Raw genomic sequence first — 26,132 nt, 5'->3', positions numbered from 1 at the left:
TTTTAAATATTATAATTATATTGTAATAGTCATTCAAATACTAATTATTAAAATGTGTATCTTACAATGTAATAATAGATATTTTTCACTGGAATATAACAATTATTTTCAAAATTGACAATACTGTTTAAAACATGAATAATGGTAGCTGCAAATAAAACATAAATATAAACTTACTGTTAAAAATTCACCCTAAAATAAAATAGAAAAGAAAATTTTTTTATAGTACAGTAGTAACAAACTGAAAATACAACATTATTATTATTTATAATTATGACTGGGTAATATGTAAAAAATGTGGATTGGAATACATTAAATTAGAATAAAAGACAGGAAATAAAGGCAATTGAGGATAAGTAGAAATGATAAAATGATATTTTTTTTTAACAGCTTAAATTATGTTCACAAGTTGTAAAAAAAAAATTCACTTTAGAAAAACCTACAACACAACATACCAGTAACCATAAATTGAATATTATTTTAGATGTGCTCAACAATGATAAATATTAATTTCAGTGAATATCCTCTGGATTAAACATTCCCTGGAAAAAAAGAAATACAATTTAGTGACAAATCCAAGTTTTTCAAACATGTGTAACAAGTTGGTTGGTTAGAAAGGAAGGAAGTACTTGGATAGTTTTGAAATATGATTGTGGAGAAAACTGGTAAAGTCAAATGGAAAATAGAAAAAGGAATACAGTACTAAGTATTTTAAAAATAACATTTTTTTAAAATGAAAGAAAAAATCATTAAGTAACATTTAAATTTTTCTTTTCTTAAACATTTTATGATTACTATGTAATATAACAACTGAAAACAAACAAATTTTAGTTAAGACTGTTTATTATTTTAAAAGATGAAATTTCAAATAATAATTGTCTGAAAAGTCACATGTATAATTATTTTATTTGATGCATTATAATAGTTCACTTACATTTCTCTTTTAATTATTTTTTTTGTTTGACTCGACTGCTGTACATATGTTTCAGTCATATTTTAGGGGGTAAAATTTTCTCATTAAATTAATGGATTCATATAATGTAAATGTAGATCTGGAAACACTTTTTTTTATAGGTAGTGAAAAAGTATCCAGATTTGCTCTAAAGGTTAAAAAATAATTCATTAGAAATTCGATGGACACTAATTATTGAGAAAAAGTAGTGGTTTCTGCATATGAAATCCTCACAAAAAAAAGGGTTGAAAAACTATATGTCTAGTAATAGTTTCCTTCAAAATCGTTGTAATACCAAAAAAAAAAGAGTTGAAAAAGCAGGCTTTTTATTAGATGTGGCATTCATTTATTAGTTAAATTGCCAATAACTAAATAAAACAGACAAAATTCATGGAGAATCTAAATCTGAGAAAATTGAAGTAATTAAATAATAATTCCACTCATTTGATCAGCATGAACCCTTTCATCATAAAGGAACAGTAAAACAGCTCAAAAGTTCTATCCCAATATTAGCATAAAAAATCTTCTGGAAACTCAATTCCATATATGAAAAGTCATTCAAATATAAACCAAAATTTGTTTACATAACTTTATTGATATTAGATAAAATTACAAATAAATTATCTTATATTTCTACATAGTTTCCTTGAAGAGAAATACATTTTATCCACTGGACAGGTAGATAGCAGCTTCCTGATTCCAACATAAAAAAAAACCAAGATGCCTCATCAATCAATTGTGCACGTAATGCTCGACTGTGGCATTGTTTTGAAATCTTTCCCCTCCTGAAGATTCTATCAGCAAACAAAACAAGTGGAAATCACACAATGAGAAGTCTGAACTGAATGGTGGGTGTTCAAGAGGTGTCCAATGAATTTTAGCGAGTTTATTGTGAGTGAGCTGCTATGTGCGGCTTTGGTTGTCTATATCATTTGTTGCAATAAACAGCAAAAATATATGTTATAATAATATATGTATTAAAGTCATAATATATGTTATATGTTTTAATTTGTTACATCATCCAACAACTAGCAAGTAGTATGCTGCATTTACCATCCTTCACTGGTGCAGGAGATCACTTAGCAGCACACCTTTTGAGTCCCAAAACACAGCTAACAAGCATTTCTTGGCCTTGATTGATACTCTCTTTCCACTTTTCCTCCACTACATACTTAATCTCCTGTTTTCCGAGATGTAGTGGTGGACTCACAAGCGCAGGTCACAATACAGTTCAAAAATGCCTGTCTTTCTTTCTCAAAGAGATTATGAAGCTACTGACAGATGTCTTTCCAAACATTTCTCTGTGCCTTAGTGAAAAAACATGGGAACCCTCTTGGCCACACTTTGTTGTATTGAAGAATGTCTGACAACATTGTTTACACACTCCCAACACTTATGACCATCTCTAATGCAATTTCAGTGATGGCTGTGTGGCAATCATCTTCCACAAGGTCATAAAATGCCTGAATGTTGTCATCATTGATGCTGGTCTGTGAACGACGTTTGTGACTTTCGTTTTCCACTGCATCACAGCCATTTCAAAATGTTTTGGGCCAATCAAACACTTGAGTTTTTGACAGGGTAGCATTTTCAAACTGTGCCTGCAGTCGAGTCAAAACTTCACTTTTTGAGATGATTTGACACCTCCATTGGTGAGAAATCTGATTATAATTTGTTGCACAATGGACAATGGTATTTCCTGCTCAGACATTCTGCTACTGATGTGGGTACATGGCTGGCCGGTAGCTTCCCTCCACATATATCCAAGTAACTACTCGTAGTGCTCATCACATTCGCTGTTCTTCCTCAGAGCAAAATTGTAGTTTTTGAATAACCCTCATATTTAAAAATCAAGTCGTGTTTTAAATCTGCATTAAAAATAAAATAATTTTTAAATCATCAGTTTTACAATATTTATTATAAATTATAATTCTTAAACTGATTAAAACCAATTAATAATTTAGAAAGATTATTATTAATTTCTGATGCATTAAATTGAATTATTTAAATTTTGGCCAAATTTATGTTTTATAACTTTTAATAGCATATAAACTGTTTATGTGCCTGCTTACTTCATTTCTTCATAAGAGTTATCAACATTTGATATTAAAATAAAAAAAAATACCAGGGTAATCAATTTTTTTTTATAATACATATAAAATACAGTAATGGAATAGTTTTGTTTTGAAAGAGCACCTTGTTCATATTATGTAGAAACAAATACACATAAAAGAGGCCCGAATGGTGAACAAAAATTAAGATTTCTTTAATGCTAATAAAACTCAAAGCTCAGTTAACATGCAGGATGGAGGTGGACTGCGACTAGTTTCTAGGCGTCCTATCACAGTACACTATCTCCTTCACCATTCTATTACCAGTGCTAACATTACTTCAAATACCTTAGGTAGAACTAAACTACTGCACATCTATGAAATTACGCTTTCTAAACTTAATAAATAATTTTGGACCTTCAAAAATATTTTCATCATGAAACGATTTACTTTTATTTGTTAAATTTTTTTCTTAAAAACATTTAAATATAATTTTGACTTAACATTCTTCAAAAAAATAAAAGAAAATAAATATAATTTATTTCAGCCGTACATCTGTAATAAACAGGAAAAATATTTCAAATCATTTAATATATTGTGTAAAACATTTATTTAATAATTTATTGTAGTTAGGAATCATCTGCACAAAACAATCCCTGAAAATAAAAATAAGAATACTGAAATAAATATAGATATACTTTTGATTTATTTATGTTTTATATATATATATATATATATAATACTGTAAGAGAATGAATCATTAAGTTGACACAATCATCAACGGAATTCAGATTGTAGTAAAACAACAATTAATTTCATTTGAACTCAGTTCAAATAAAATTTCAAAGAACACCAGGTAGACAATTGATGCAAATCACTGAAGTAAATGGGTTAATATTTATTATGAGAATTTAAGGGATCAGTAAATTAAGGAAAAATAAGCTATTAACAGATGAGACAAATTAGCTGAAAGTAACCTTTATTATTACTAGTTGTGTACTGTCAAATATTAAATATAATTACTGTTTAATCTTAAATCTTTCTTTATAACTAAATAAATAAAACAAAAATATACAGATTCCATTGATGTAAAAATATTTCCATTTGGTCAAATTTTAGAGAAGTTATCCATTTGTAAACAAAGCCTAAACTGCATGGTTTGTTCAGATTCAGGGATTTCTGCTTAATAAGAGGATGTTTACCATTATACTTTGTTATTGTAATTATTGTTAATATACTGCTTAAATATATGATATCATTTTGTTATTATGTTTACATTTGGGGTTTTTTGATGTAATAAAACTCCATAAAGGCTCTAAATTTTGAATACATAATTAAAGATAACATTTAAATATAAATGCTAAGGTGCATTTTATTTTCATGTCAAAGATGGACTTTTGTTAAAATGTTTTATTCCTTGTAATTTGCAGCTATTATCTCTGTGTATTTTAGTTTGTGTTCGATAAAGATGAATGACAATCAATTTCAATGAAATAAAAATATTTCTAGTTCTATTTCTATTTCTTAGTTTTGAAATTTTTATAAATATTACACAACAGAATAGCAACGAGACTTTATTGAAGATACAAGGGTTTGCATTTTTTGGTGATCTTAAAAGACATAACAAATTTTATTTATATATGATGACTAAAAAAATTCATTTTAAATGATGAAAAAATTCATCAATTCTTGTTGAATGTGACCTTACTGATGGTATATTTAACAGGGGATAAAATTAATGAAAAAAACTGGAATAAGCCACAGGCATTATGAAAAAATTTATCAATAAGTTGAAGCTCTGAAGGATAATGGATTCCTGATTCTTCCATTACTGACCAAATGATGGGCTGAAATTTTTAACATGAATTTTCAATCTAATATGAAATGGAAAGGGACACAGGTTTGAACTGCATGTTATTTGTAAAGAGTCATGGTTGGAGTACTATATTCCTGAAAAGAAGTAATTGAGAATGGAATTGTGATCATAAAATGAAACCACTTGATTGAATACAAAATCCAGGCTGTCTTGCCAGTATTTTTTTGGAGTGAGGTTTAGTAAATGATTATTTATCACTGAATGATGGACAATGCTGCATGCTAATGCAAATTTTGGAAGAGATAAAAGCCTATCACAATTAGGTTAAAACTTATCAGTACAAAAGACACATGTAACAATTATTTGTTATTTCTTCATGATAATGGTGCATTCTGAATTACTGCTATTATAAATTGTAACTGGACCAGATCATTGCTAAACATCATTCTAATCTGTTTATCAGATTATCTTTTCTAGTAATAAAGGAAAGTAAAGCGAAAATGATTCAAAATGATCAACAGGTAGACAATTTGTACACAATTGGTTTAGAATATACACTACTGCTTTCAATGAAAATGGAATAGAAAAACTTCTATTCTGGTGGCAGAGGTGCATGATCTAAATAGAAAGTTTTTATGCAAAAAAATTAGTTTTAGAAAAGTTCCAGTTTATATTGACTTTTGTTCCTGTCCTTGTATTATAAGATCTCTAATCACAAGCGAGTCTTTTTTTTAAAGAATTGCACTGCTATAAAATAATAAAAAATTATTTAACTCAAAATCCTTGTTTTTACAATGAAAATATGTCTTACACTACTTTTCAAAATAATAACTGTTGACACCCATCCACAAATTTTTGAGATTAAGAGATGAACTTCATGATCTTCCTTCTGAAGAACCCAGTTCCTCGATCAGTATGCAACAGTGAGCATTGCCATTGATCTGTATGAATTTTACACTCAAAAATTCTTTTAATTTCAGGAATATATAAAAATCAGGTGACACTAAACCTAGACTGAATGTGGATGCATGACATTTAGTGATTCTCAAGTTTTTAACTCCACAATCCAGAAAAAAAATAATATAATGAATATCTTTTTTTTTCTTTTTTTTTCCTGTTTAGCCACTGGTAACTACCATTTAGATAATACTTCAGAGGATGAATGAGGATGATATGTATGAGTGTGAATGAAGTGTAGTCTTGTACATTCTCAGTTCGACCATACCTGAGATGTGTGGTTAATTGAAACCCAACCACCAAAGAACACCGGTATCCACGATCTAGTATTCAAGTCCGTGTAAAAATAGCTGGCTTTACTAGAACTTGAACGCTGGAACTCTCAACTTCCAAATCAGCTGATTTGGGAAGACGCGTTCACCACTAGACCAACCCGGTGGGTATAATGAATATCTTGTGACCCCCAAACCCAACCCAATGAAACAATTTGCGTACATTGCTAGCAATGGGTATGAACATGCATGTATGAAGTGTACAAGCAAGAGCAAATTACAAGTTCCAACATTATGTGCACATGCTCCTTGAAATTTAATCTGCTAGAAAAATATTTGCTGTGACAGCGTCATGTTCAAACATGTATATAATATGTTTGAACACATGCTCTTAGAAGTACAAAAGAGGTGAAAGGTATTGAGGAATGTCAATTTAGATTTGAATCAAAGTGTGTATCTGGTGCCTTTATTTAAGTTTTTAAAAGTACAGTTTAATTGAAAATAATAATAACTGAGGTTTTCGTTCTTTAGTGTCTGGTCAATGCAGCTGTTTAAGTTTTCAATCAGATTCTTATACAAAATGGATAAATTTGTGGAAAAACGAAGTGAGTCATTTACATTCAGTGAATCGATTAGTAAAAAGACAAGATTGTACAATTATTTAAATTATGGTTTTACCTCATTGGATGGAAAACCACAGTGCGTTGTTTGCTTTCAAGTCCTCTTCGATGAAAGCATGAAGCCATTAAAATTAATTCAACACTTGAATACTAAACATTCGCATCATAAAAGCAAATCGTTTGGAATTTTTTGAAAGAAAATTACATACTTTGAGAAATCAACAAGCTTCTATTTGTAAATCAAGCCATACTGATAAAAGTACACTTGAAACATCTTATCTCAAAGCATTAAGAGTAGCTAAAATGTCCAAACCCCATACACTTGCAGAAAATCTCATACTGCTTACTGCAATTGATATGGTTAGCATTTTAATAGACGTGGGAAAAGCAAAAAAACTGAAAAATGTTTGCTTTCTAACAACAAAGTATCAAGGCAAATTGATTACATAGCTGCCGATGTTCGTGATCAGATAATTCAGCAAGGGAGTTCATGTGAATTTTTTAGTATTCAATTTGATGAATCAACAGATGTGGCAAACATTTCTCAGTTCTTACATTTTGTAAGATATGAATGCGATAGGGGCAAATCAACCAAAAAAATATGATGTTTTTTTGCAAATCAATACCTGTTTTGCAAATTATCACAATGTTATTTTGATAATTTTTATAAAGCTACTAAAGACTATATCATAGATTGGGTAGAATATACTGCAGTATCTAGTAATAGTGCAAAGATGATAACAGGAAAGAATAGTGGATTTCTGAAAAAATTATCTTACACCAAAGGTGAAATGGGTGTACTGCTTCCTTCGCAGACATGCTCTTGCCACAAAAAAATATGGTGAAAAATTTCAAAAAATTTCTTTGTAAAGCAGTAAAAATGGTTAATTTTATTAAAAGTCGACTATTACAGAATAGGCTGTTTCCTAATTATGCAATGAAATGAGCGAAAAGAAAAAATCTCTTTTTTTATATAGAAGTCAGATGGTGTTGGCTTACTTAGCTGATATATTTTCACTTTAAACGACTTGAATGTGAATTTACAAAGATAAGATAAAAACATATTATTAATGACAGACAAAGTTCATGCTTTCATTAAGAAGTCTGATATCAGGATTCACCTTCGAAGCAAAAATTTTGATAGGTTTCCACTCACTTCTGATTATATTAAGAAAGAATTTGATAAAGAAGACACTATTATTCAGCACAGTAGCATAAAGATGCATTTGCATGAGCTAAGAATTCAGTTGGCAGCGTATTTCCCAGAAAATAAAAATGATTTCTAGAAGAGATGGTACTGAATGCATTAGTGAAAATGCTGTTGCACCTGCTAAGTTACCAGTTGAGATTCACGACAACCTCATCGAAATGTCTGCCGATAAAATGTTACAACTGTAATTCACATCTGAAGATGTAGATACATTTTGGCTTGCTTGTTGAAGTGAATATGGAAATTTAATCACAGAAGCATTAAAGATATTAATCCCTTTCGCCACAACTTACCTCTGTGAAAAAGGTTTTTTGTCAATGGTTGTGCTAAAAACTAAATATAGGAATCATTTTTTATCATTAGAAAACAATTTGATTTTGTGAGTTTCTAACACAGACCCACATATGGAAAAACTTTTAAATGAAAAACAAATGCAACAATCTCACTAATTCATTTTTTTACATGTGTACCCATAAATCTAAGAAAAATGTTTATATTAAATGATTTTTTCTCATAAAACAATTTCATTGTTGTTTACATGTAAAGTTGTAGGCTAATTTCATGACCCCTATGGGGGTCACAACCCCCAGGTTGAAAAACACTGTTATAGATCATATATACCCCCTTTAGTGAGCAGGCAATACTGATTGTTATGTATAACATGCCATACATTGTTTTTCACAGTTCATAATGTTTCCTTAAGGCAGATAATTAATCATAATACTTTTGTCTGGTATTAAAAAACTGTTGCTATGACTTTCATTTTGCTTTGTTTCAGGTGTGTAATGACACTCATCTCTCTCAAAACTGCTACATCTCTCTTAATGTGCGATTGAAAAATTTCTTCCCTTCTGCCTGATAAGAATCAAAACATGCCTGAAAATAGCTGCTTTCTTCAGTTCGTATTCTGATGTGCCAGACTCCTTGGGTTTCACCTCATAAACTTTCTTGTAATGAAGATATTCACTAAAAATACTGTGAATAACACAGTACAAGAAACATTAGAAAAAGCTGCATGAAGTTCATATGTTGTGAATCACTTATTTTATTGAATATGTTATCCAATATAATTTTGAATTTTTCAGTTAATCTTTGATTGAGCATACAAATCTTGATTTATCTTGCACGTCCCTCATTAAATAACAGATTCCATTTTTATTTATTTGCTTCTATCACCTATTCTGTACACTTCAACTAACTGTTGATAAATTTCTGTTGCGTGAATGATTTTTTATTTTCAATTAAAAAATGAACCACAGATGCAACTACCACTTGTTGGGATTGACAACTGACACAGTTAATGAAATGCTACTGAAAAACAATGTTTGATGATGCACATGGTCTTGGAGCATCACAGATAAGTTAATATACATTTCTGACCAGATAACTTTCAAAAAAATCAGCTTGCATTGGAAATATACAAAAGTGATTTTTATTTAACAATAATCCCACCCCATATTTCTCACTCAACATATATTCTTTTGTTGTACCAAAAATAAATTCATATTTTATGAAACGTTTTTGTTGTGATGAATTACAGAAAATCATGAGTTTTGGATTGAGTACTTGTTCCTACACTATTTTGTTTATAAGCCATTGAACTCATACTCTGAAATGATTTATTCCAAAAGTAGAAAAACAAAGGTTAAAAATAAATATATAACACTTTTTAACATATTTAAAAAAAAATCTATTGAATCGTGCAAGAAAAAGTAAAATTAACATAATACAATGAAATATAAAATAAATAAAAACCAAACCTTTGCTCTGCGTAAAATAGAATCCTTGCTAGCATCATATGGATGATCTTTAGATGGGATTTCAAGTATTGATGGAATTGGTGCATTATGTAAATCAATGACATGTCGAATTAATTCTGCAACCTTAAAAAACAAAAAAGAATTTAGTTGTTAAAATTAAGAAGAAATGAAATATCAGTTTTCAGAATTTTTTCTTGGAAATTATTATAATGAATTAGAAAATCAATAATACTGGTTTTAAAAGTACAGTAGTAATTATATACCACTGACTAAAATTTCTTTTTCTTTTTTATGCAAGGTGCGTTTTTAAATTAAGTCTATTTTGAAATAAAAATACACATGAAAAATCTGAACATTCTTTACAACTTATACTTAAAAATTATATTAATTTACTACTTTGCTATTATATTGCAAACTTCAACATCACATTTTTCATATCATTTCACTAGTTTCTTTATTTCCTCTACAAAATAGCCCACTACAACTGACTTAAACCATGCAGAAACACCATTTTTAACGTGCTTTCATTGTCAAACCTTTGTGTTGCAAGCCACTGTTTAAGGTGAAAAAAAAAGAAAACAATCATTTTGCCATGTAAGGCTGCATTATTTTGCTAAAACAAAAACTTGCAGGACAACACTCCCCGCCATTTATCTTTTATAGCTCTTCTAAAGTTTTTTAACATGTTGCAATATGTACATCAGCATTCACAGTAGTTCTTCCATTACTAAATCTGACAAGCAGGACAACCTTTTTGTCTCAAAAATCAGTAGCCATGATATATTTTACCAAATGTTCCTGCTTTGAGCTTCTTCAGTGTAGGAAATAATGAATGCTGCCATTACATTGACTGTCGGTTTGTTTCGATGTTCTGAATAAGAAACTGAGGTTTCATCTCTGGCAATTCATCACCTTCATCTTCATAATACCTCAAAAATTTATATGCGGCAACCACACATCTTTCCTTGTGTGTGTCTGTAACATCTTCAGCACCCATCTGCCACACAATTTTTAACGTCATAAATCAAAGATCATGAAACTCTAAATACAACTGTGACATGGTGAGTTGCTGATTTTCTCATATTTTTCAGTCAAATCATCTGTTACCTTTGATGGCCGGCTGTTACATTCATTCACCATGGCCGGCTCATGAACATTCATTCGCCATTCTCACAATGAATGGCTTCACTGTCTTACTTTAGAGTTACTCATAATATTCTGCCTGTAAACGTCATCAAGTTTTCTTGTGAATATCAACTATAGAATTGTTTTTTACCAACAAAAATTAGTATGTCCTTGTAAATTACAATGAGCAGAATCGTAAATTGTAGTACTCATTTACGTGTTTTTTTTATATACAACTAAACACAAAATGACTGAACTACTGTTATTAACAGTTGACTACAACTGATTGATATAACTGAGCTACACAAGCGCCATCTGTTCACAAAGCTTATATAGGCAGGAAATTCAAAATTAACCTTATATTAAAAAAAACATACCTCCTATTTTTTTTTCTTTTTTTGAAACTTTTTCTACATCCCTAATCTTTACAAACTGTCTCCAAATTATGACTCTACTGCATCTATTCTTAGTCTCTTCTACCTTGTACAGAGAATCTTTCTAATCTCCTTCTTAGCTGCAGTTCAGTTTCAACTTCAGTCATTCTTTTGCTGAAATAACTGTTATCTCTATTTAATAAAATTAGTAACGCTACATGATTAACCTAACTTGTCACTGGTTTAATAGCCATAAATTAACGTCATGAACAGTATTTATACATAACAATATTATGTATGCTTAATTAACTGTCTTCTATAAGGGGATGGAAATGTGATCTAACTCAAAATTAAATGTAAACAAGTATTTGCAACTATTTCACAAACTGTTTATTTTCTAAACACTGTAATTTCCTTAACTAAATAAGCGAGAAAATTAAATTTACCCATTCCTAGTGAATATGCCATTTATTTAGTTTTAATTATAATATGAGAATTTTTCACTAATTCTCACTAATCAAAATCACTAATTGATCAAGATAAATTAAGTAAAATTAATATTATTTAATATAAGTAAGTAAAAAAGATTAATAAAATGTTATTACATTTTAATATTTAGATTTTTATTATTTTATTACTTTTATCATAATTGCGCGACAGATAAAAATTCAAGATACTTCTTTAGGTATTTAAAACATCTAAAATTTTCTGTTCAGGAACTTTTTTATTGATCGTTATACCTACAACAGGTATAGATAACACAGTGTGCTAATTAAATAATACAATTACATCAGCTTTGCATTTACTATTGCCATAAGAAAGCAAAATAGTAATGGTTTGTTCTACTAGTGTGTTTTCTTTCCTTTAAGTACAAGTTAAAAGCTATGTAAGCTTGAGTTTGTGATTTACAGGAAAACATAGCAGTGCTATGCAGCAGAATGTCATTAAGAAATTAAAATGATCTTGGGTGACAGTACTAGAGACACATTTAATGGTTTAAAAAAAAATCTGATGTGGACATCACATGACTTCTTTGTACACCTATTATATTACATATACACATTTTCTGCTGCACTTCATTTAAACTTATTTCATTTGAAAGTGTGATATGATCCTCCAATTCTTTAATAAAGTGGACAGGTTACACAATTGCTGAATTATTAGTTTTCATTAACATCAAATATTTATAAAATTATTAATTCAATAATCTTACATGAAATATTAGGATAGAGTAATCCTACTGGTATACTACTCATATAGGAGTAATACTACTTGTATTACTAAATCAGTATTATTTGTATCTTCATAAGTTGCAGATTAACTAAAGTTTCAGATTTCTGGTGTATTGTATAAATAAAAGTAAATAATAATTAAACTATTCCTTTTAGTGAACTCCTGTATATTGGTTAAAAATGTTAATTTCGACTTTACCGTGTAAAATATTCAGTTTTTATTATTGAATTATTTGGTGAATAATCAAAAATGAAAAAGAAACAATCATACAGGAAAAAGAAAGATAACATGAAGAAAATGTTAAAACCAAAGAAAGAATAAAAAGATTAAGAGTAGATGATAATATAAAGAGGAAGAAGACGTTAAGAAGACCAAGAAAAGAATAAAAAAATTAAGAGAATGATGAATATAAAAAGAGAAAATTTTAAAACTAGAGAACATGTACACAAAATAAGATCAAACGAGTTATATCAAACCAAAGTGCGATTAAATGATCGGCAACAAAAAACAAATAAACAAAATGATGATCAACTCTAACTTACAGAGAATATTGTCAGACAATGTCAGAGGAGTAATTTTTTGCAATTTATTAAAGATTGGGCATGTATGCCTCAGTGTATATGTTGTTCTTGTGAGGGTCTATTTTTCAGTCATTCTGTAGTTAACTTTAATGTAGATAAAATAAAAAGAAATTCCAGAATAATTAAATAAAATTAAACTAGAAAACCCAAAAATAATGCGATTCAAAATTATAATTTTCAATTAATATTAAATAATCAGATGTTTTACCAAATCTATTGCATATACACATATGTAATAATGCCTATTAAATTACATATACACATTTTTAAAAGCACATAAAATTTTATTTCACTAATAACTTCTAATATAAAAATTTTTTTTTATTGTTATTGAATAATTATTTAATTTTTTAAATTTATTTATTATTATTATTGTAAAACTTTTTTAACAATCATGGGTTAATTATTAATAAATCAATATACTAAAATTAAAAAAAAAATAAAAATAAATTAAAAAAAAAAGTCTGATTTGAACCAAAGTGCCTTCCCTTGTAAAATCGAAATATTTCACTAATTAAAATTTCATCTAGCTATAACTCTGGAACCAATGAAAATAAGTACTACTTATGAGATACTGTTGAAAAACCCTCAATGAGAGATTTTTCTTACTGCAGTTAAGAAAAAGTCAAAAACCCAAATGTTTTTGGATTTTGGGCTTTTCAGGACACATTTGGTTCAGTTGATTGCAATCAAAAGGGGAGGTGCACAACTAGATCTTACAGCAGTCCTAAATCCAAAATTCCATTATGCTATGGCTAATCATTTTTGAGTTGACAAGATATACACACACACACACACACACACATAAATATATACATACTGATGTCATGCCAAAACTAGTCAAAATGGATTCCAGGATGGTCAAAATAGATATTTCCACTGAAATCTGAAAACCAAGATTATTTGCGATCACAATACTTCCTTTACTTCGTACAAGGAAGTAAAAAAAATTCATGGTACTGAATGACTGTCTTGGCCACAGGTTTTTGAATGATTTTCTTTGTTTTCAAGAACATAAATTGTAAAATGATGATTCTGGGTCTCATTAACTGATCTTCATTCAAACACCAGAGATGATCAAAAAGATGAGAAAAACTATGCTTGAAGATCAATCAATTTCAACAAGGTTTCTTACAGGAATTAGTAAACATGAAAATTTGTTCTATTTAAATGCATTTAAGTTTCAAGCAATGAGAAAAGAGCCAACTGTTTCATTTATTTAATGGCATGAATTGAAAATAAATTATGATTTTTGAGTAGTATCTTTACTGGTGATGAAAGTTGGTGTTTCAGAATGACACCAAAATGAAACAATTCACATTGCCATACCACATATCCTTCTTCATCAGAAAAACTTGCTTGGAGAAATTGTAAATGAAAATCATGTTATTGTTTTTTTCAATATAAAATACATTATAATTATTATTTGGTGGGAATATTTCCTCACAGATTTATGGTCATCAATTATGTAGAGGTATTACAGAGGCTCTAGAATTAAATTTGTTGGTTAACTAAAATGTTTGAGCCCAAAAAAAAAAACTTGTAAATATCAGCCACCCCTTCTGTTACATACATCAGTTATTTTGGATAAAAAGGAATTACACTCATTAAATATCCCCCTAAATAATATGATATGAGATAAAACATCAAAGCTGCAGTGATCAACCAATCCGAAAGTGGCACCTGAAAAGTGGTTACAAAACTTTGTATCAACGATGTAAATGTGTGTGTAAGAGGGAATTATTAAAAACCTTTTATGTGTATTCCTGTAAGAACCTATATGTAACCTTGTTGGCAACATGGTTAGAATTCTGGCTATTAAATTATCTAGTCATAGGTTCTATTCCTTGCAATGTGAGGACATTTTTCATCTATTATTTCATTTTATTCCTCATTCAACGAATGCATGTCTAAGTTTGTAATATTAATACAAAAAAAAATTCTAATTTGTATATATCATACTACACATTTTTGGTTGCTCAGAAATATATGAAAAAAAATACACAAATGCTAAAAATGGAAAATTATGGTTATATTTCATTACTTAATAAAAAAAAGAATCTAGTTACATTTGTTGATCATTAAGTTAATCTGATTACATAAAACAATTCAAGTCCATAGGAAACATTTAAGATACTGACAAAAAAACAATTTATAAAAAACATTATTTTCTTCTTCCTTGAAGTTTTGAAATTCATATTGATAAAGAGTTAAATAAATAAAATATTTATAAGAAATATGCAAACTTACATTTTGATTGATGAGAATAATATCTATATCATCACGTTTAATGAAACGTTTGAAAGTTTCTTCAATCTCACTAACGCTAGTATCTATAATGGACAGAATATAAAATAACAAAACATAACACAAAATAATACATTATGATAAATTACAAGGTAATGGGTATTACATATGGCTAATTGCATCTCCTTACAAGCTGATGATTCTGTAATACTAAGAACAAGTCAGGGAGTAATACCATGGTAATTGAAAAGTGTGATTTTTTTAAAAAAGGGAAAACAAATGTATACTCATTAAAGTTCAAAACTGATGATAAACAAAATTCATTACTACAGTGCTGCTTGTAAATACAGCAATGTAAATTTTCACAAAAAAAAAAAACAAATTAATAACAGAATAAACTGAATGAAAAACAAATGAACTCAATAAGATCAATGCAATAAATGGAAACAATTTAGGGTGTCAAATAGACACCCCCCCTGAATAGAAAGAAACCAAAATGAATGTAATCTAAACAGGGAAAAAAATTAAAAATATGAAAACAAATATAGAATTTATATATATAATAAATTCTTCTGCTGGCATGGCCAAGGTGGTTCAACCCAAGTGAACCCATGCTGGACCAGCTCCTGCTGATGGGCTCATTGGCCAGGGCACTTGAAGCCGTCCAGTAAGCTGGAGCAGGAGGATAGCATACGCGTCCAGTGGCGGGCTGGCCAGGAACCTTTTTCTTCTTCCATCATCTTCTGCTTCTCTAGGCGATTGTTGGCAACGAATTAAAAATTTGTTTTGCCGTTCACCATTTTATAGGTGCTCGTGAGTGGTAGATTCACAGGGTGGATTTGGTGGGAGAGTTGAGAATTATATTTATAATTTATATATTTGTCATATTCAAACACACACACACACACTAAACGAATAAATATATATATATATATATATATATATATATATGAGGGTGGACTAATAAGTACTCGTGCTTGAAGTAGGTGGTGTTGCTAAGGAAAGTTGACATTATTATAATATACTACCATCTATGAAACTAACAAAATTTTACTGTTTCAAAGTTAGTTTTTATTTGATAGCCACTTGTATTAAACATATTTGGTGTTTTTTGATATTAATCCGTAATTCACTTTTCATTTTTGGATAGAAAAACATGTGAAGAAATAAAAGTGAAGTTGGATTCTGTCTATAGGGACTCTGCACCATGTATAACAACTGTGAGTTTTTGATTTAATGAATTTAAACATGGCTTACTTCTGTCTTTGATGAGGAGCACCCAGGTTGCCCAGCAGATGTGGTTACTGAGGAAATCGTTGAAAAAGGTCCATGACGTGATTCTTGCTGATCACCAAACAAATGTGCATAAAGTAGCAGAGGCCGTAGTTGTGTCATACGGAATGGCAATAAAGATTTTACTAGATAAGTTAATAATGAGAAAGCTGTTGGCCCGATGGGTGTAGTGATTGTTCACTTCGAACAAGCAGATACAGCGGTCAACTTCGAAGCAGTGTTTAGATCTCTTCAAGTGAAATCCGCACGAGTTTTTACGTTGATGAAACCTGGATCCATTACTATATGCCAGAGACCAAACAACAATCAAAGCAATGGGTTTTTGAGGTGAATCTGTTCCAAAAAAGGCCAAGACGGTCCTGTCAGGTGAGAAAAGTCATGGCTACGATTTTTTGGGATGCAAAGGGTACTCATAGACTTTCTGGAAAAAGGAAACAAAATAATGGGGCATACTACAGTGATTTACTGGATCGATTAAACGAGAAATTGAAATAGACACTGCCCCCAACTGCCAAAGAAAAAAGTGTTGTTTCGTAATAACAACTTACCAGCTCACTCATCCTGAATTGTCGCAGCGAAATTGCATAAATTGTACTACGAATTGCTGCCGCATCCACCATACTCGCGCCTGACCTCGCTCCCTGCAACTACTTTCTGTTCCCCAACATGAAAACATGGCTCATGGGAAAAAAATACAGCTCAAATAAAGAGGTCATCGTTGAGACAGAAGCCTATTTTGAAGAATTCGACAAGTAATATTTTTTCTTGATGGCTTAAAAAAATGGCAGGGATTTGGGAAAAGTGTATCCTCTAAAAGGAGATTATGTTGAAACATAAAATAATTTTTCTGAAAAACTTGTATTTTCATTTCTAACACTGTATTTATTGATCCACCCTTGTGTATTATTGTCACATACATGCTGAGTGCAACAGTAGCTGCTCAAATGTCAGTGGGAGTACAGTATACATATGTACCTGTACAAGCACCGTGCCACTGCCCACCAAGCTAGGTGACTGCACAACTCTCCCACCAAATCCACGCTGTGAATCTACCACTCACGAGCACCTATAAAATGGTGAACGGCAAAACAAATTTTTAATTCGTTGCCAACAATCGCCTAGAGAAGCAGAAGAAGATGGAAGAAGAAAAAGGTTCCTGGCCAGCCTGCCGCTGGATGCGTATGCTATCCTCCTGCTCCAGCTTACTGGACGGCTTCAAGTGCCCTGGCCAATGAGCCCATCAGCAGGAGCTGGCCCAGCATGGGTTCACTTGGGTTGAACCACCTTGGCCATGCCAGCGGAAGACAACCAACACTGACCCGACACTGTGGGGCTCTGGGAGCCACCACTATCACACTGTAGTGCGGACCCAACTGCCGCTGAGGGGAAGCTTGGTCTGATGATTCCAACAGATAAGCTGCAACTCCCCAACTACAGCTGAGCTGATATCACCGGAGACCAGCTTCCTGACCTAACAGCCCTTCTCTGCCTAACTAACTAAATGCACAAATAGCCCTTTTCAGGGTCAGCACTATAAAAACCTCAAACAGCCCTTCTCTGCCTAACTAACTAAATGCACAAATAGCCCTTTTCAGGGTCAGCACTATAAAAACCTCAAACAGCCCTTTTCACGGCTACCACACGTGCCATCAAAGCCATTCAGTGATATATATATATATTATTGCCGACATATATATTTATATACACTGTTTTTAAAAAAACATGTTTTACACTGGTAGGTGCCGTGAGAAAATGCTTCTTTAATTAATTTGTAAAGCTGCAGTATTTAAAGCTGTGGTTTGCTGGCTCTTTTAAAAAATGGGCTATATTTTTCAATTTTTATTAGCCACTTTGTTAAATCAGGATTCACTAAGACTGCCACTACCAGTGAAGGTTTCAGGCTCCTAGGATCTTATAAATTTATATCATAAATTATCTCCAATGTAGTCATTAAAGACTTAGTAATTTATATGATTTAAAAATATAATTATTTAAATATAGTTAGATAATTTTTTCTCTCCTAATTTTCATGTTAGGCATCTTGATACTCATTTAATGACAGTCTCCACTGAGAGTTGTTATAACTGTGAGAGTATAAGGAGCTGTTTTCAAAGAAATATGACTTTACCAGTAGAATTTTATTCTTACTTAACTTCGGATTTTTTCAAGAGGTGTTATAGGTGTTGAAAAAACATCACATTTAAGTGAATGAAGAACCCTATCAAATTTCATCAGTTACTATATTTAATTAACGGTTAATTTTAAAATAATACTTACTTTTATCAACAACCATAAAATTTGGTTGTCTGTTTTTATTAATTTCACCAACTCCTCCTAGGAGAAATCCAACACAAGTATCCTGTATAAAAACAAAATGTAAACATTAAAAGTATTGATTTATAAAAAAAGTTGTGTGTGTGTGTGTGAGTATATATATATATATATATATATATATAAATATTCTGTGCCAGGTGGTAAATAAAAACCACCTGGCACAGAATATTTAGATAAGACATACCTTACCTTAATTTTACCACGTAAGTACTTTTACAAGATTTTGCAACCTCAGGCATGGCTGAAATATTTAATTAAACTGCATATTCAAAAATACTGAGTATTTTTAATTTTCAATATGCAATTAATTAAAAACTTCAGTCATAAAAGAGAATAAGGGATCCTGTGAAAGTACTTTCATAGTAAAATGGTAAATTAAGATGTGTATTATTTCAATATTACATACTAGGTGGTTTATAGTAACAGAATTTAAAATATAATTTAATAGTAAAGAGGAGTAATATGAATCTTAAAATAATTAATTTCAGTAAAATAACATACATATAAAAAGTTGCAATAAAAACTAATGAAAATTAAAACTTTTATCCATAAGAATTTACTTTTCTTCTACATTGTTCCCTTCAAAGTAGACCCTAGATATGGTACACACTTCTTAGATATGCCAACATTTCTTCCAATCCTCAAAACATTTGCTGAAAGCATTTACTTACTTTCTTATTCCTGTTTAGCCTACAGTAATTACCGTTCAGATAATACTTCAGAGGATGATATATATGAGTGTAGTCTTGTAGTCTCAGTTCGACCATTCTTGAGATGTGTGGTTAATTGAAACCCAACCACCAAAGAACAATGGTATCCACGATCTAGTATTCAAATCCATGTAAAAATAACTGACTTTTCTAGGAGTTGAACGCTGGAACTCTTGACTTCTAAATCAGCTGATTTGGGAAGATGCGTTCACCACTAGTCCAACCCTGAGGCGTTTAAAAATATTTACTGGTACAGCCTTAAGCTTAATTAGCAATTTTTTCTTTATTTCATCTATCGTAGCAAATCACTGTATTTTTAATGTTCCCTTAATCAGTAGGAAGAAGAAAAATTGCAGGATGCCATATCTGGAGAATAGACAGGTTTTGAAATCAGTATGGTGTTATTTTTGGTTAAATAATCACAAACTACAAGTGAAATGTCAGCTAAAGTGTTATTGTGGTGCAAAATTCAATAATTTTTTGCCCACATTTGTTTTCATTTTCTCCAGGTTGCTTCATTTAAACAGCGTAAAACCACTAAGAAATATTTTTTGTTTCACACAAACTTGTAAGAATTTACAATGAAACATCATTATAATGATGTTCAACAGTGAGGGCAACCTTAATAATAGAACAAATTTAACGTGCTTTTTTCAGTCTTGGTTCTTCAGAAGCTTAAATTGGGATGATTAGACATTAGTTTCAATATCACAACCGTACACCCACATTCTGTTACCTTTTATGAATGTTTACAAATTCTGTGATGTTGCTTCTGTTGAAAATTAACAGTTTTTGAAAAAGGTGTGCTGCTACTTGTTTCATACTCAAAATATCAGTCAAAATTGTTTCACACAAGCCATAAAAGTTTTACACCTCTTAAGCATCTTTTTCAATAAATTATGTTACGATTATTGATCAAAATGGTCTTTACTTTTTCAATACTTTATCACTTGTTGATGTGTTAGGATGCAACCCTTTTACAACCATCTTGAAACTGTCTGTATGGTTCATAAACCTTTGATGTAACTCAATATTCTCATCCAAAAACTTCTCAAACATCTTCCCACTTTACTGATTATTAACAACAGGAAAATTTCCATTCGTTTTTTGGGTTCTTTAAGTGTGAAAATGTCTAGATCCGGTGAAACCCGCACAAGATCAAATTGGATAATTTCAATACTTAGAGAGCTATAGTGCTATCTAGATGAGAAAGTAAAATTTTTTAGGTACTTACATATTAACGCCACCGCAGCTACAGCTTTATTTAAAAACAAAGTAGTCAATCGGATTTCGGTGGAAAATGGGCCGATATAGAGTTTAACATAGATTCAAAACAGTCTCTTTATTAATTTTAATAAATGGCTATTTATATTCATTTATTTTATAAATTTAATTTAACCAAACTTAACCTACGATCACTAACCTTGACTAATTGACAGTAGTGTTTTGATTATTTAAATAATAAATAATTGCAATAATTACTGAATTTATTAAATAAATACTCAAAAAATTACGGTGTTAATTAGTCAAGGTTAGCGAGCGAAGCGAGTGTAGGTTAAGTTTGATTAAATTATATTTATAAAATAAATAAATATAAATAACCATTTATTAAAATTAATAAAGAGACTGTTCATTTTCCACCGAAATCCGATTGACTACTTTGTTTTTAAGTAAAGCTATAGCTGCGGTGGCGTTAATACGTAAGTACCAATTTTTACTGTTGAACAAAATTTTACAGCAACTATTGAATCTGTTTAAAATAAACACATACCCTAGACGCAAGGGTATTTAAACCATAAATCGTAAACATATGTGTAAAACAGTAATAATTTGTGTTACTGAAAATTTATACTGGCAGAGGATAATATAAGAATAAATAAAAGAATATGATATCAAGATTCACAATTTTTAAAAAAATATGCAGATTGAGAACATTTATTTAACTTTAGCCCCTTTATAACAAACAACTATTGTGTATAAAAATAATGAAATATGACTCAAACACTATAAATGATTATAATCCTCCCAAAGTGAAGCCAATAAAAAATACACCACTGGGAATACACCTTCAACCTAGCATATCAAACATTCCAATTCGATTTGTTTCACCACTCCAAACATAGTACCTCTTCATAATAATCCAATACTCAAACAAATCAGATTCTACTGATAACTAACCAATCAGAATACCGAATTTTTCCTACGAAGAATAACTATCAATGAATATGAATATGAATAACTATCAATCAAAAACACCAGTTTTTGTCTGATCACAGCAGTGAAAAAAACTGACCAATTATAATCCATATATCATAATATATATCATAAGATATATCATAAGATATATATATCATATATATATATTATAATTCCAATCAATCATATTCCCTCATTTTATTATCTAATCATAAGGTGTGAATAAATCTTACTGATCAGTATACAACATACTTGTACTTTTACAAATCAAAATATGTAATACACTTGAATGCTGTTAATACTATATCCTATCCAATCGCAAAACCTCCATAATATTGTATTAGTAATTAATGCTGATAACCAATCAGAACAAACATTCAGAATATCATCACCAATATGACATTAAAGTTTTCAACAAGGATAATGAAAATAGTATGTCAATAGTTAACCAATTCAAATCCGTTTATTATTTCACAAATAGACCCAAATTTTAGAAGCAGAATGTACTGCTTCTAAAATTTGGGTTCAAGTAAGACAATGGAATAGCCTATTAATATAATACCACTCTTCTTATAAATCCAGTATGAGCAAAAGTAATTGGCTATAATATACTTTTAGAAAATAGGCCAGAATATTAGTAAAATTTTACTATCAGGTACATACTAACTTTTTAATTATGTGCTGTTTGGTTCTAATAAGTTTATTTCAGAAAACTCCAAGAAATCTGCACAAATTTAAATGAATGAAACCTTGGATCAAAAAGCCATCTTATCATATCTGAATTCTGCGTGAATATAACTTTTGAAACAACACAAGCATAAAGTAAGTTTGTGCTCCAGTATACATTCATACAAGGCTTTTTATCTACACCATCCACTAATTAAACCTACATCAATTTTTTTGTATTCATAAACATCAACTTAGTTTTTATTGTAAGAGCCAATGTCAGAAGGACCTAGTGATTCAGATAATATTCCTTTTATAATTTTTTGCTTAGCTTTTTATTTGTTCAATCAACAATCAATTTCATCATGTCATCACAGACCAGTACATGAAAAAATCAACAGGATTTTTAGTTATTTACACAATTTAAACAATGATTCATTATTCAACTAACACTTGCAAAAAAAAAATATATATATAGGTTTCCTCAAACATCACTTCAAAATACATTCAGTGTAGGTAAAGTTGTATAATTATTGTTACTAATTTGACCAACATAATAGTGTGATGTGACTTTGTCATCCTCAATATCTAACAAATCATCAATATCATTTGGTTCTATGCAATTGGTTGGGTCTAAAGTAAAAGTTGAAGGAACAAATTATTGTTAATCATTATTTGTTCTTACCTCAGCTTGTAACCTCACCCGTTTATTTTGGTACACTTGAATCAGTAGATCTATCATCACTTTAATCATGGATTAAATAATTGCTTTATTGGGCGTTGTTGAATCTAGATTACAATATGGTATCACATGTAGAGGAGGAAAAATACACAAAATACTACCTTAGAATGATGTACCTATAAGTTATATGGTATAAGGGCCCTTTTCTATTATTTGGGTGCCACTAAACATTTTACCTTTGGTGATATGAAATTATTATTACATGAAAGTGAAGAACCTAAATAAATAAAAAATTCAATTTATTTATGTGAAATTGGGTACTCCTTAAAATATAACCGTGTTGGCGTATTATCACCAGTGAAATTAATAATATTTAATATTAATAATAAAAAAGAGAAATAATCTTGTCATGTGCTTTAGTGATTTTTAAATTCCCAATCCATATTGTGTCACCAGTCAAAAAAGTAATATCTAACGTAAAGAGCAAGAAAACAAATGGAACACTGATATACATATATAAAAGTAAAAACATAATGAATAACACAGAGGAAAGAGGTTTCAACTTAATAAAAAAAAATGGTTATATTTTCAGTTAAGGCAATATTTTCAATCGCTCCCACAAAAAAGGCCTTATAAGATTCAATCTGCTAAAATAAAAATATGGATAATGTAAAAGTTTTAATTTTTTAACAGATTCTTGGCTTTTCTCAGTAAATTTATTACAACAGAAAGGATTGCTGCATAATACTTATCGATGTACCAATAATCATTACTTTGAAATTATTTTGTAGTTAGGTAACAAAGATTGTTGAAGCTACAGGAAGAGCATTTGCTGAGAATATAAACCAATTCACCAGGATACTTGGTTTGAGGGGTGCAGGCTACCTTTCTCGAATAATAAATATACTTATTTATTCCTGATATTGTCAGTAGATTACTACAAAACTTTGCAAATTGTAATTAAAATAAACTATTGAACAAGGGTAGACTGGGCCAATTATAACAGGTCTATGCCCACAACCCTACTAAAACCAGATGCTCATTAAAGGCACAAATTTAATAGTAATGATGGATAAGTCTGTTTTATGACAGAAGATAATGTTGGAAAGGCATTGGCATGCACTCTCTTTGCATGGTTAATGATCTTCACTTTGCATTGTTGGACATCACTCTGCAACTATCCTCCTCTTTCTTATCATTGAGGAACACATAAAAATGACTCACACAATAATATCTAGTGACTAACATACACACCACTACTATGTATGGTATGGAATGGAATGAATAATACTTTTTCTTCGTACTGCTGAAGAATAGTACTGTAGTATTAGAGAATAGGACAAACATACACAATGTTAGCTGCAACAACAATCGTTTACTAACTCAAATTTGTGTTGAATGGTTTGTTAACATCAATTCAAAATGAGCGACATGGTTTATAATCTGTTTAGCAGTTTACAGTCTATAAACAAAAACATATTTCAAAAAGATCAAAAATGGGAATAAACAAGTCTGGTAGTTTGTCTTATATAGAATCAGAGTAAACACTGTTGAAGCATTATGGTTAAATGAAACCAACTGACTCCATTATATTGTTAACATGGCTGTACATACATACAGCCACTTAAGTTTTTTTAAAATTATTTCCACTTGTAATAAGCAATTGAAATAATTTTCACATGTTAAAAAAATGTTTTTAAAAAAGTTAAACCATATTTCATTAAGCTGATCAACAAAAAATAAAGCTTTAAAATAAATTATTGAATTACAATTCTACAATATTTTTGGAAATACCTCATTTGGGTAACACTCTTAACTATAAACAATATTGATATAATTTCTAAACCAGCCTCTTTGGCGCGAGTAGTAACGTCTCAGCCTTTATCCGGAGGTCCCGGGTTCGAATCACCGCTCAGGCATGGCATTTTCATACACACTACAAATCATTCATCTCATCCTCTGAGGCAATATATAACGACCCGAGGGGCGTTAGTGGTCTCGGGGATTAAACAAAAAAAAAACAAAGATATAATTTCTAAAATTTGACAGTAAACAGCTGTACATAATGACAATGAATTTATTACGTTTTCAATGTCGTATTATCAAAAAAATAAGCATTTTAAATATCCTTTCATTGATTTAACAAATAGTATATCATTAACATTTTCATTTTAAGAGTTTAATCAAATTTCAAGAACGCTTTTATCAAAATACATTTGATCTAATTAAAAAAGGATTGTTTTAAAATTACACAAGATATTAATTACCTCATCACCTATAACTGCCAGAAGTTTTCCTTTAACAGCTGAATGCATAGCCATGATTATTTGTTAATATAATACCCAAAATAAAGAATTTCACACAGCTAAGGTTAATACCTTAAACGTCTCGTGACAGTCAGCTGATTGCTCAGAAATTAGGGCTGTGCCTGAATTAGCAGATACAACCTCAATCTCGTGTATCTATTTCAACAAAGCAAAGGAATTTGTAAATAAGTGATAAGAATACTGTATACCCTTATTCGTAGAACTTATTTGTAAATTTTCGAAAGCTTTTAGAACTAAACCGAATTTGTATAATTTTTTAATAAATTATCGATTCGATTATCAGTTTTGGAGTGTAAAATTGAATTAAAAAAGCGTTTAAGCGCAATCTACAAGGAAAACGATAGTTTGCTGATTTATCATTAAATGGGATCATTGGTATGGCGCTTCTGTATTATAACTTAAGATAATAATCAAAATTTTCTTTACTAATCCAAATATCTGACGAAATTATGCTGCTACTGTTTTAACATGATCAAAATCACATCTTTCCACCTAAATATCTGGAAAGATGCGTTTAAAAGATATAACTTTAAGATATATCTCAAATAAATTAATATGTAAAGGATATATTACATTATATTAATCAGGAAAATGTAGTCTACTGTGTTTTTTAAGAGACACTGTAACACCACGTCTTGAAAGTATTATCTACAACTTTTTAGAAGATTGAATCATAATTTTTAATATTTTATTACGTAATATATTCTTCAAAACTTAGTACTATCA

The 26,132-nt window shown here is 30.1% G+C and overlaps 1 protein-coding gene across 1 annotated transcript; it reads right to left on the bottom strand.

Moving 5' to 3' along the window:
- On the bottom strand, window positions 1-25,551 carry Vha14-1 (V-type proton ATPase subunit Vha14-1). Its single transcript, XM_075375271.1, has 5 exons — window positions 25,347-25,551; window positions 18,769-18,850; window positions 15,202-15,284; window positions 9,639-9,761; window positions 1-542 (listed from the first exon to the last, which is right to left on the bottom strand). Exons 1-5 carry the CDS (start codon window positions 25,398-25,400, stop codon window positions 513-515), a joined length of 372 nt encoding a protein of 123 aa, XP_075231386.1. The 5' UTR covers window positions 25,401-25,551; the 3' UTR covers window positions 1-512.
- Between the last annotated feature and the right edge of the window lie 581 nt (window positions 25,552-26,132).

The sequence above is a fragment of the Lycorma delicatula genome, chromosome 9 (genome assembly GCF_047948215.1).
Source record: "Lycorma delicatula isolate Av1 chromosome 9, ASM4794821v1, whole genome shotgun sequence".
Classification (NCBI taxonomy): Eukaryota; Metazoa; Arthropoda; class Insecta; order Hemiptera; family Fulgoridae; genus Lycorma; species Lycorma delicatula.
This window is presented reverse-complemented; position numbering and strand designations above follow the sequence as displayed.

Coding starts and splice junctions, on each gene's coding strand:
- Vha14-1 (XM_075375271.1), bottom strand. CDS start 25,400: ATGGCTATGCATTCAGCTGTTAAAGGAAAACTTCTGGCAGTTATAGGT. Junction 15,285..18,768: donor TTTTATGGTTGTTGATAAAA/GTAAGTATTATT, acceptor TGTCCATTATAG/ATACTAGCGTTAGTGAGATT. Junction 9,762..15,201: donor TTATTCTCATCAATCAAAAT/GTAAGTTTGCAT, acceptor TTGTTTTTTAAG/GTTGCAGAATTAATTCGACA.